At 40.8% G+C, this 10,706-nt stretch overlaps 2 protein-coding genes across 4 annotated transcripts in view; both read right to left on the reverse strand.

Annotated features, from left to right (window-relative positions):
* Positions 1–1,438, reverse strand: part of LOC108920349 (calmodulin-binding transcription activator 2-like) — a 29,537-nt gene extending 28,099 nt beyond the window's left edge. For 2 of the 3 annotated variants that reach the window (XM_018729048.2, XM_018729047.2), the window contains exon 1: positions 759–1,016. In XM_018729048.2, the coding sequence (XP_018584564.2) occupies positions 759–926 (168 nt within the window). In that variant the 5' untranslated portion in view covers positions 927–1,016. Of the gene's footprint in view, positions 1–758; positions 1,017–1,378 lie in introns of those variants that run through there. The other variant, XM_018729049.2, reaches the window with a different exon arrangement.
* A 2,404-nt stretch (positions 1,439–3,842) lies between these two features.
* LOC108920237 (uncharacterized) lies at positions 3,843–10,209 on the reverse strand. Its single transcript, XM_018728853.1, has 7 exons — positions 10,127–10,209; positions 6,977–7,043; positions 6,774–6,881; positions 6,261–6,339; positions 5,003–5,223; positions 4,496–4,682; positions 3,843–3,992 (listed from the first exon to the last, which is right to left on the reverse strand). Exons 2-7 carry the CDS (start codon positions 7,039–7,041, stop codon positions 3,843–3,845), a joined length of 810 nt encoding a protein of 269 aa, XP_018584369.1. The 5' UTR covers positions 7,042–7,043; positions 10,127–10,209.
* Between the last annotated feature and the right edge of the window lie 497 nt (positions 10,210–10,706).

The raw sequence follows: 10,706 nt of genomic DNA on the forward strand, positions 1-10,706 counted from the left end.
CAGCGTCACCATTACTGTGTGTACCTTCAGGATATACACCATTTACTAAGTCCTTTTCTGCTCTGAATACTGAACCATGATGCTTCTACCTCAGTCCATTTTTCCGTGACTCATACATCATAAAAAAAAAAAGATTGCCAGCATGGTAACACTGTTAATGCAACAGACGCCTTGAGAAACAGTCACATAAGCCGGACACCAGTATAACAGCCCCCTTAGCAACCACAATACTTAAATTAAACTTTTTCTTTGAAAGAGGGGGCATGCAAACATATCTCTGTGTACAGTATATACGTTCAACAAGCCACCGTACGTGTTAAAATTAATAATTAACACAGGAGGAGAAGGCCACGGTACAGTGTGGTTCGTATGACAGAACCGAAATGTTACCCAGAGGCCCAGTCAATGAATGAATGAATGAATGAATGAATTGCATGCAGGAGCACCAAAATACACACACACATACATATCAACAAGAAAGGCTTTATGGCAGCAACACACACGTACAGGTCACGTCCTGGGAACGTCCCCGCGTGTAAGAGCAGGCAAAAAGCCATCTTCGGACGGGCGGACTTTCCTTCAACACAAGCACTCAACGTTCCAGAGCTGTCAATATGAGCCAAAAGCGATGTGGCAGGTAATCGATCAGGCTGGGAATCCCACCGGTGAGCAGTAACAAGAGGAGTGGTATTACTCTGGTTCTGTACTAGTCAGTGTAAACACTTTACACAAGTGCAGGCCAAGCTGGCCTTCCTCACCAATGCTGCACATGTCCAATGGAGTCCAAGGGTTCCAACCAGAGATAGGTGCCCGTTTCTTCCGCTACCCCAGTGACTGGGTGTGTGCGCTGTCCTCTCCCATTGAGACCCCAACACAGACAGAGCGAAGGCTGCAGCACACCCCAGCGTCGGGGCCACGAGCTTCATCCAGCAGCAACCATAAAGCAGCACCACGGAGCTCACTGCTCCGCACGAACTGTCACTGTGTGGAAAGCCAGCAACAACAGCCACACGTGCGGTTAATTATCTTTACACGCGTCCACGCGCCGGGTTGCAGCACGGCCGTGCCCGTGGCATTCTGATTCTCGCGCGCGTATACGATGGACAGGACAGCACATCAAAGCAGCACACGGAAGCACGTTAACGCACATTCCGGCACCACGCCGAGGAGGAGTACATCAAAGCTCCGCCGACGCTGGAACCCCGGGCGCCGTCAACACAGGAGACCCGACAGGCGCGCAAAACATGGCAAGAACGCGCGGGCCGCGAACGGCAACCCGCCCCGCCGAATGGCTGCGTCAAACAGCGCGGAAAGCACAAGACAACGTCGCGACAGAAACGGGGAATACAGGAAAGAAACACTGCGGATCTCCGCTCACCTTCCGCCCTCTTCTTAAGAGCCGCCATCTTCTTCTGGGCAGTGACGTCATCGCGCGGGGTGTGTGTGTGTGTGTGTGTGTGTGTGTGTGTGTGTGTGTGTGTGTCAGAGAGAGAGAGAGAGAGAGAGAGAGAGAGAGAGAGAGAGAGAGAGAGAGAGAGAGAGAGAGAGAGAGAGAGATTCCCCAAGAATCGAGGAATGTAAAGGTTTTAAAATTATCAAGCCAGCCTTAAAATTACACAAAGGGAAAGAAGACCACAGTAATAGAGGGGAAAAAAAATAATTATTATACATATTCTTGTTATATGAACCAATACGTTTGCACTTTAGCAGACGTTTTCATTTCTATACAATTTGTATTATTTTATGACTTTTCGAAACAGTTGAATTTACATTTACTGTGAATTCCTGTAAAATGTAATTTACCAGTATTAATCTACTTGTAACAACTATTGTTGTTCATTTTTCTGATGCATTTGTCAAAAGCTGCTGATACCTGTGTAAAAAAACAGGATATTGTTATTGTAACAATTTAGCAAGTGCCTTCTTGCTTGCTCAAGTATACTACAGTAGATGGGAATGGGATTTGAATAATCATCTTTCTGATCAAAGACTAACCGCTACACTACCCCACCCAAAGCACTATGACATATCTATGGAATGAGACCAGGAAAAACATGAAAAATAAAAATGTAAAATCTGAAAGGTAGTAATAAGTTCTGAATCGTTTTTTAAAATTAAACTATACAGTTTTTCTGCCTAGTGCCCTGTTTTTCCCAGACAGCCTCCAGATTGTCACAGCCCTGCCAAGGACAAGTAGGTATCCAGTGAGTTACTTAGTATATAGCTCAAACATATTCTACATGTGTTATTTATTGTACCATATATGTACATGTTAAAAACAAATATTGAAACAGGAACAATATATCAAATAACATTACATTCTGGAGGCATTCACAATGCAAACCTCTACCCAAAATCAATTATTAAAAATTAACATCTTTTATATGTGATCTACTATCTTCATTATTAAAACACCTGTTAATCAATAAAACAAAATAGCTACACATTTTCTTTCTTTAGCCATTGAAGACACAACTGCAAAATGTAATTGTATTATAACAAGCTTTTAATACAAGCTTCACTTGTTTTTACAGTACAACATGCTTTCAGAACTATGGATTGTTGGATTAAAAAAACTTTTTAATTTAAATCCAATACAAAGGAAAGAAATAATTATAAATTAGTGATTAGTAACGACAAGCTTTAACCTACCACACAAAATACATTTGAACTCAGATTTTACAGCTAACTAATGTTCAGTGAAATGAACTGACAACTTTCCCAATTAAAAACCTTGAATTAGTCCACTAAAATCCCTTAACAGTGACCATAGCTTTCTTTACACTTTAAAGTGAAAATTTTTCAATGCTGTGAGTATGAGCATCATATGAGAGTCCTGTAAACTGAAACATATCCACACGGTAGCAGAAGTCTTTGGCATCATTTACAGCAAACGCAGCAAGCGAGGGTGCATGGACCTCACGTTTTGACAAAGCCCAGTGTTTCATTCACACACCATATGCGTATACATGAACTGTGTGAGAGAGCAATAAAGAAAACAGCATACCATACAGGAAAGAAGATCAGGTTGTATGAAATTAGACTTTGCTACTGTATACAGGTACTCACTCAGTCATGGCAGCTGTAGCACCCCCCTGTGGTATGAAGCTCAGCTGCTATTCTTTTCCAGCCAGTAGGTGTCAGGACTGTCACAGGAAACTGAGGAATGCTCCTGTTTTTCTTTTAAATCCAGAACCTCCACAGAAGGAGATGACCTTTTGAGATCAGTGAGCGATGTACCTTATAAAAGAGTGTTGATTTCTCACTACGACATTACAAATAATTTTGACTGTGCCACTGAGGCAAAATGCCACGTCTAACAAAAAAGGAATTATCAGAATGTGGCATTCTTGTACATATGGATTCTGTGGGTCAGAGTCCTCCAGGACAGAATGGCTTGCATTCCAGCTGTGTGTTTAAAGTTTATGCACTTGTTGTTTGAGCAAATGAGGCATAGCCTGCTAAAAGTATATGCATTTTTTTGCCTTTTTTCTGCACCTTCCTTCAGTGACCCTGTGACCTTCCTGGACACCCAAGTGTAAATACAGAGGTGTATATTTCAAATAACATCCTTATATTTCATGTTAAAGGACATGGAATAACGTGTTCATGTTTAACCTACATGTTGTCCAGTGTTTTGTTTTCTTACATAACAACCTCCAAACAATGCTCAAACTTGTATAGTAAAAAACTCATTAAAAAAAATTTAATTTATTAACGTATCAGCATAAAACTGAACAAGGCAAGCATATGGCAGAATAAGCTTCAGGCTATACGACAGTATTTAACTATTAAATTCTACAGTTCTATTATCATATCAAAAATATGCAGTATTCTGTAGCTTACTTAAATTTCCAGAATTCCTTCTGGGAACTGTATGGTATGTAGTGACTACCATGGACCTGCCGTTCAGCATTTGCTAAGACAAAAGACAGCATAGGATTCCCCCCTGGAACAAGACTTAGCTCCTTTTCATATCCACCAAATGTCACCTGCAGAGATATAAAAAAAGAAGTAAAATTGTTGCTGATGGCAACAAAAATTTCGATATATTTTTAATAAAGCTTGACTATTAAGGGTCTTAAAAGGCATTTGTTTAATTTCTCAAGTTCGTGTATAAAGGTGATAAGGTCAAGACATGCACACAATCACTTTTCTGGGGAACAACTGTAAATGTAGCTTATATAGGATATTTGTCTATAAGATATAAAATGTTAGACCCTCTCAGAAGCTTATCTAGTTTTGCCCAACATAGGAGGGGGGTAATTGCTTTCACCACTGACACTAGTCATTTACAAGTGAATTCTCTAATCTTGTTTTTCTAGCAAAAGAAAAGGCGGTACTTTCCATTCCAACATACCGTATTTTCCTCATGACCTTTCAAAAGCTTATTAATAGCTTTGCACTTTAAACATCTACATATACTACAATATTAAGCTGTGTACATGTGAACACACAAAGTCATTCTGAACACACTGTGTCAGTCAGACTGTACCTCCTTTTTGTCAAACACTGGAGGGAATAAGACACCAGTGGCGGCATTATGCCCCCACCCAATACAACTATTGGAGCCATCTGGGGTCTCCAGGTGGCCAGGGCTCATGGTCACCAACATGGCCAGTTGCTCTGTTGCGTTACTCTTACGATCTGCAGCAGAACCCCACCACTTCTCTTTTTTCAACCTGTCAAAAATACACATCTACTCACAGATGGGTGTGTGACATAGGTGGATCACTTTTTCACTATATTAGTTGTTCTTGGCCTTGTTAACACAGAACCAGATGCCAATTAAAAACCTATCACAGGAGGTTATCTAGCACTTATATGCTTTCATGCATAAGGAATTACAGAATAAATGCTTGCAATGTATAGAATAGATCATACATTTTGTCAGACTGACAATAGTCACCATTTATTAATAAAGCTGACATTTGCTACACAGTGATACTTTGTAATTGCCAATCTTGTAATATTTAAGCATGGTCTGCCACCTCTCCCTTACTGGTCAATGGCATCCTGTCTCTTCTTGAGGTCCCTGATGTGATGCAGCACCACTGCCCCCTTGTGCTGCATTGCATCAGTGCCCTCAGCTGCTGCTCTCCCTCCCCCTTTCTTTCTGCGGCCCATCAGCTCAGCAGGGGTGGGAAGTCTCTCCAGGCCTGGTCCTGCATCCCTTAGCCATCTGAGGCCTTCAAACGAGGCCTGCTCCATGGTGCCACCCACCTTCATGAAAAGAGAGAGTGAAATTCCTCATGAGTCCATCAGGGGGTGGAGTAGGAGCAACTGAGCCACAGCCTATTATAGCTGTAACCTTGTACAAAGGGACTGTCTGTTAAACACAGCCAAGGTCATAAACTAATGTTCTGTATAATAAGCATCATGGACAATGAAACATTCGTAGACACGGTAAATGAATATATAGATTATGCTGGAAAGTTGCTGAAAAACATTTTTGTATTTCTTTCCCTTTGGTCAGAAACAATGTGTGAAAGAAACGAGTTATTCTTGGGCCTGATTTTAACGTAAATTTTGTTTCATCTGCCTATTACTCAGTTGAGTGCATTCAGTTAGCAACAGAATCCTTTCTTCGTTGGGTTGTTAAACCTAGAAATTTCCCAGCTTTACCACTTATAGCTTGGAGTATAACCCTTTCAAACTGTAAGAGCTATCTGAAGCAAAGGCATTAAATAGATTATCTAAACAGAGCCAGTTTCAAATTCAGATGAAAAAATATTAGAGGAAACATCTTTAGGCCTTGTAAATAAGATCTAGATATGTCAACATTAGGCTTTGTAGATAAAAATACAGGTGGTCCCCGATTTACGATGGAGTTACGTTCCCTGAAACCCATCATAAGTCGAAAATATCGTAAGTCAAAAATGCATTTAATACACCTAATACAAACCTGTGTGTGACAGAATGGGAGAGGCAGATCACTGTTGCTGCCCAGCATCGGGAGAGAGTATCGCTCTATATATTGCTTACCTGGGAAAAATTCTAAATTCAAAGTACAATTTCTACTGAATGTCTATTGCCAGCTCACCATCATAAAGTCAAACCATCGTAAATCGGGGTTCAAGGTTAATGGATATCTGAACATCAAATGTAGATTTTTCAGAAAAAAATATTTAATTGATGGTAACACACTGAATTGGACAAGTTGTTTTTGATAATGGACTGATTGAATTATGTATCTAACTGTATAACAATTTATCTATAGTACTGATATGCTCACAACATGCACTATGCAGTAAACTTACAGCCTCAGTTGACACGTCAATGTGGTTCTCTGTCCAGAGAAACTTGTAGGGGGTGGTGGGAACTTCAGATCTTTCATTGCTTGACATTTGGGGGCAGAGTGCATGAGAACATGTACATATGTATACCGAAACACAGACACTCAAAGCAATACAAAGAGAATGTGTGTGTCATCCGTACATTCTACTGTCCCCAGCAACCATTAACCACTAGTCAGTAACTAGTGGCAACACCAGAGGAACTCTGGCAAAGTGAAATAACATTTATGCAACAATATTAAATAGTCTTACATTTTGCATGTTGGAAGTTGTAATGAAAAGTTTATTAAAAACCATTTATATTTAGTTATATTTGGTGCATGTCAACATGTTCAGCTCAGCTAAATGAGTGTTATTAAATGGGGATACGTGGGAATCAGCATGATCCAATAATTTTGTTAGAGTGACTCCACAGAGTGATTTTACAATGTATTTGCTTATGAGAGCAATAGTTAAAAAAAAATGAGTGATAAAAACCTGTTCCAGAAGTCAAAGGTGGCCTGTGGTGAGGACCAGGGCTGCAGAAATGGGGGCAAGAAGGCAGCTTTCTCCATCTCATACCCACGTCGAACTGTCTGGGACCTCCTGAGCCAAAAAACAAACACACATACAGAAACAGTGGAACTATGCCACATTCAGTAGGTCTTACATTTACAGTTACTTTCTAATGGTTTACTTACTTTGCAAAAGAAAGAAACTGATCGTTGTCTGTCAACAATTCTCCAGTAGCAGTGGGGTGAAGCATTTCTACAGGGAGTTAAATGGAGGCAAACAATGCTTTGGAGAACTGAGAGTCCTCAAAAACACAACAGTTGTTCTTAGTGCACAATTATCCATCCAGTGTGACAGCAGACTACATGGTGATAGCACATTAGGGTTTTGGTAATGTCTAAATGGACAAAGCTGACAAGGCACCTTCCAGTGTCTTGGAAGGTTTATTCAGCACCTAACACTTTCTCTTGCCATTTTGTAGCATCAGACAGATTTTCAAACAACACAGGAACCAGGGAGTGATGTAGTGGTTAGAGCTGTTGTCTTACACTTGAAGGACCCAAGATCAAATCTCTCTGTAGTACCCTTGATCAAGATACTTATCTTGAACTGATAGAGTAACAATTACCCAGCTGTATAAATGAATAGTGACTAAGTATCTCATTATTCAAACCTAACAATTTAAGATCATTTGGAGAAAAGCATCAGTTAAAGGAATGAAAAAAATAAACATACTGAAGACAAATTCTGAAAAAGTATGAAACTATAGTCATAGTGCAAAAATCCGGCCTCCTGCATTAGTTGCTGAGCAAGATGGGAACTTAGAACAGCTACTTCAATAATGTCTAAACAAAGTACAGAAGTTAGTGGCTGAGATGGAAGATAATGTACACAGATCAACAATCTTCAAGGTACTCCACAAAAAAAGTTTCATAGCAGGGTCATGATAAATCTAAGTACAATGTTATGTCCTGAATGCAGAGGGGTATCTATGGCACAAATCACCAATGCACACCTATTCAGGTATCACCATCTACACCATGTATGGGAATGTTAAGGGGACGCTTTTCAGGAACAGGCACCGGCAGTAAGGGTTGATGAAAAGACAAGTGACTCACTACTGACTCTGCCCAACTACTTGTCCAGGCCATGGTGACTTCTCATCTGGACTGCTGCAACTCTCTTCTGTGTGGCCTTCCTGCTAATGCTATCAGACCTCTGCAGCTTCTACAGAATGCTGCTGCACCAGTTGTGTTTGATTTTCCAAAGTGCTCCCATGTATCTCCTCTACTCATCTCTCTGTACTGGCTTCCTATAGCTGCCCCTATCAAATTCAAAACCCTGGTTACTGTGTACAAACGCATCAATAGAACTGCTCCCGGCTATTTACAGGACTTGATCAACCGGTACACCCCAGCCAGGCCCCTTTGCTCATATACTTCTGCTCGCTTGGTGGTCCTGCGCACGAAAGGCAAAGCTTGAAGGTTCTCGGTTCTGGGTCCATTGTGGTGGAATGACCTTCCCTTGTCACTCAGAACTGCAGAAACTCTGTTTTCAAGAAGGGTCTGAAAACTCACCTTTTCCAGATCCATTTCACCCAAGATCTCTTCAGATCATCTATGGTGTTACTGTTCATGCATCATAACTCCAGAAGCATCCCCAGATACAACCTTTATTCAGCCATTACTCTGGTATTGTACTGCTCATTTGCGTATAATATTTAATTTAAAAAAAAAAAATTAAAAATTGGTGTGGGTATCGGGATTTGTCTATCCTGTGTCTTATGCACCTGCTTGAACGATGAATCTTGGTGCAGCAAGCGGTAGGCAACAAACTAGGTTTGCTTGAGACTTTCATGTCTGCAGCTATGTCTCCTTCTCTCAACGTACTGCATAAATTGTACTTTTGCTGAGATGCACGTGGCTTTGGACAAAAGCGTTTGCTAAATGAATAAATGAAAATGTAAGTGGTGTTCACAGACACCGCTTGAGCAGTTTTGCTAGTAGGTGCAACTGCGAAAAAAACTGTTCCAAATCAGTGTCTCAAGTTAATACAGGTTTACCTGTATTAAAGTTTAAAGCCTGCCAGAGAAGGTTCAACAGGGGACAAATACTTATACCCCCTTTAAATTGAGCAATTTTCAGTACTTTCTGGTTTACTGATTTTTTTTTTGTGACCACTGTGTCAAGATGACTATGTATGTGACTAACAAAAAAAAAAAAAAAAAAAATATTCTGCAAAAAATCATGTTTGTCTGCAAGTTTCAGTTTGAAAAGGGCACTTTTTATTGGTACCTAAAAGCAGTTTTCAAGACCCTGAGGCTTCCAGCTACCCTTCTTTCCGCCTGTTCCCAGGGCAGCACCAAAAGCCTGTATAGAATTGATGCCCTGTTGTCACAGCAAAATACAATATTGCAATGGCAGCAGTGAAAGGAGTCGAGACAACAGGATGTGCACATGCATTGCACATACAACGTCAACGTGCATTTCGCCTGCTGGTCTCCAACAAAGCGGGTTCAACACCAGGGCTCTCCCGCTTCCGCCGAATCAAATGACCCACTAACTCCACTGGGCGCGCGACACCGCTTGGGCTATTATCAGTGTGGTACCGAGCCACGGTTGCTTGGCAACCTCAGTGTAATAAAAATGACAAGTGTTTAAACAACAACAGTAATAATAATAATAATAATAATAAATAAAATACCACCTTTGGTTTGCATTACCGGAACTATGCGGGTGTCACTGACATGACATCTACTCTAACCTCCCCCACAATCTCGCTATTTGTTTTACAATTGTTACAACAAACTAGTAAAAATTGAAGAACTAACTTTAGTAAATAAAGACCCCTGTGAATAAAACGGTCCACAGAGAAAAGGATAGCCTTAGCGACAACGCCACAGCTCGCTAGGACCTAGGTATCACTTCAGTTCTTAATTTTTAATTTGTTGACAACATTTACGAAATTCCTATTCTACTCATACTATACATTTAACTGAAAAGGATATTTAAAATACAAAGACTAATGACAATTATCCAAAAGACTAGTGGTGTAAGAAAACTAAAACTTAATATTGTTATTCAGTCATTTTTAATACTATGTTATTGTCATAATTTAAGTGTTTCCATATAACTTTCTCGAATTTTATACTACAAACTGAGGCAACTGCTCCTCTCACCGAATCTGTGGAACGAAGTTAAGGGTCAGAGAGAAAGAGCCGTCAGAACGGACCATCATTGAGCCTAGGCTGTAATTTCCTGGAGTATTGTCATATACTTTTATTATTCTTTTTAATTTTGACGATATTTAATATAAATAAGTAAGGCGGGTCCTCTCACCGAACGTCGCGCGAAGTTCTCTGGTCAAAAAGCCCGCCTAAACGGAATGGCGCGCGACCGGCAGCAGCTGCAATGCTGGCTATTTAACCATGATATATTACGATCACTTTATTTGGTCAGCGTACCATTTCCTTAAAACACTATTTCGTCTTTTCTGTGACCGCATCTGCACCACGTCCACATGAATAAGCAGTACTGTGCATTCCGTGTGACATTAAACCGTTTTGCGCAAGTGGGTATCGAAATAATTCGTGCGATTACGAGTAAAGAACTTTTAGTGTTGCTAAACATACATTTGGCATTCTCCTTTTTTGTTTTAAGCAAAAATGTTCAAAATAAACAGGCTGCGTGGAAAAGCGAATAGATGTGGACTTGTGAAATGCGGGTACGAGGTTTTCCACAGTACCGCGCGCGCGCGCGCACGCACACACACACACACACACACACACACACACACACACACACACACACACACACACACACACACACACACACACACACACACAGAACAGCTCATGTATCCCGACCGACTGCAGAACGCGAGCGGACAGGAAGCACCTTGCTTCCTCCATGTGCTCCA

Source organism: Scleropages formosus, chromosome 21 (assembly GCF_900964775.1).
Source record: "Scleropages formosus chromosome 21, fSclFor1.1, whole genome shotgun sequence".
Taxonomy (NCBI): Eukaryota; Metazoa; Chordata; class Actinopteri; order Osteoglossiformes; family Osteoglossidae; genus Scleropages; species Scleropages formosus.

Excerpts from the sequence above, each read along its gene's own strand:
- LOC108920237 (XM_018728853.1), bottom strand. The coding sequence starts at position 7,041 with ATGCTTCACCCCACTGCTACTGGAGAATTGTTGACAGACAACGATCAG. Across the intron at positions 6,340-6,773 it reads ACCTTTGACTTCTGGAACAG|CAATGAAAGATCTGAAGTTC; the intron begins GTTTTTATCACT and ends CCAAATGTCAAG. Across the intron at positions 4,683-5,002 it reads AGACAGGATGCCATTGACCA|GTTGAAAAAAGAGAAGTGGT; the intron begins GTAAGGGAGAGG and ends TATTTTTGACAG.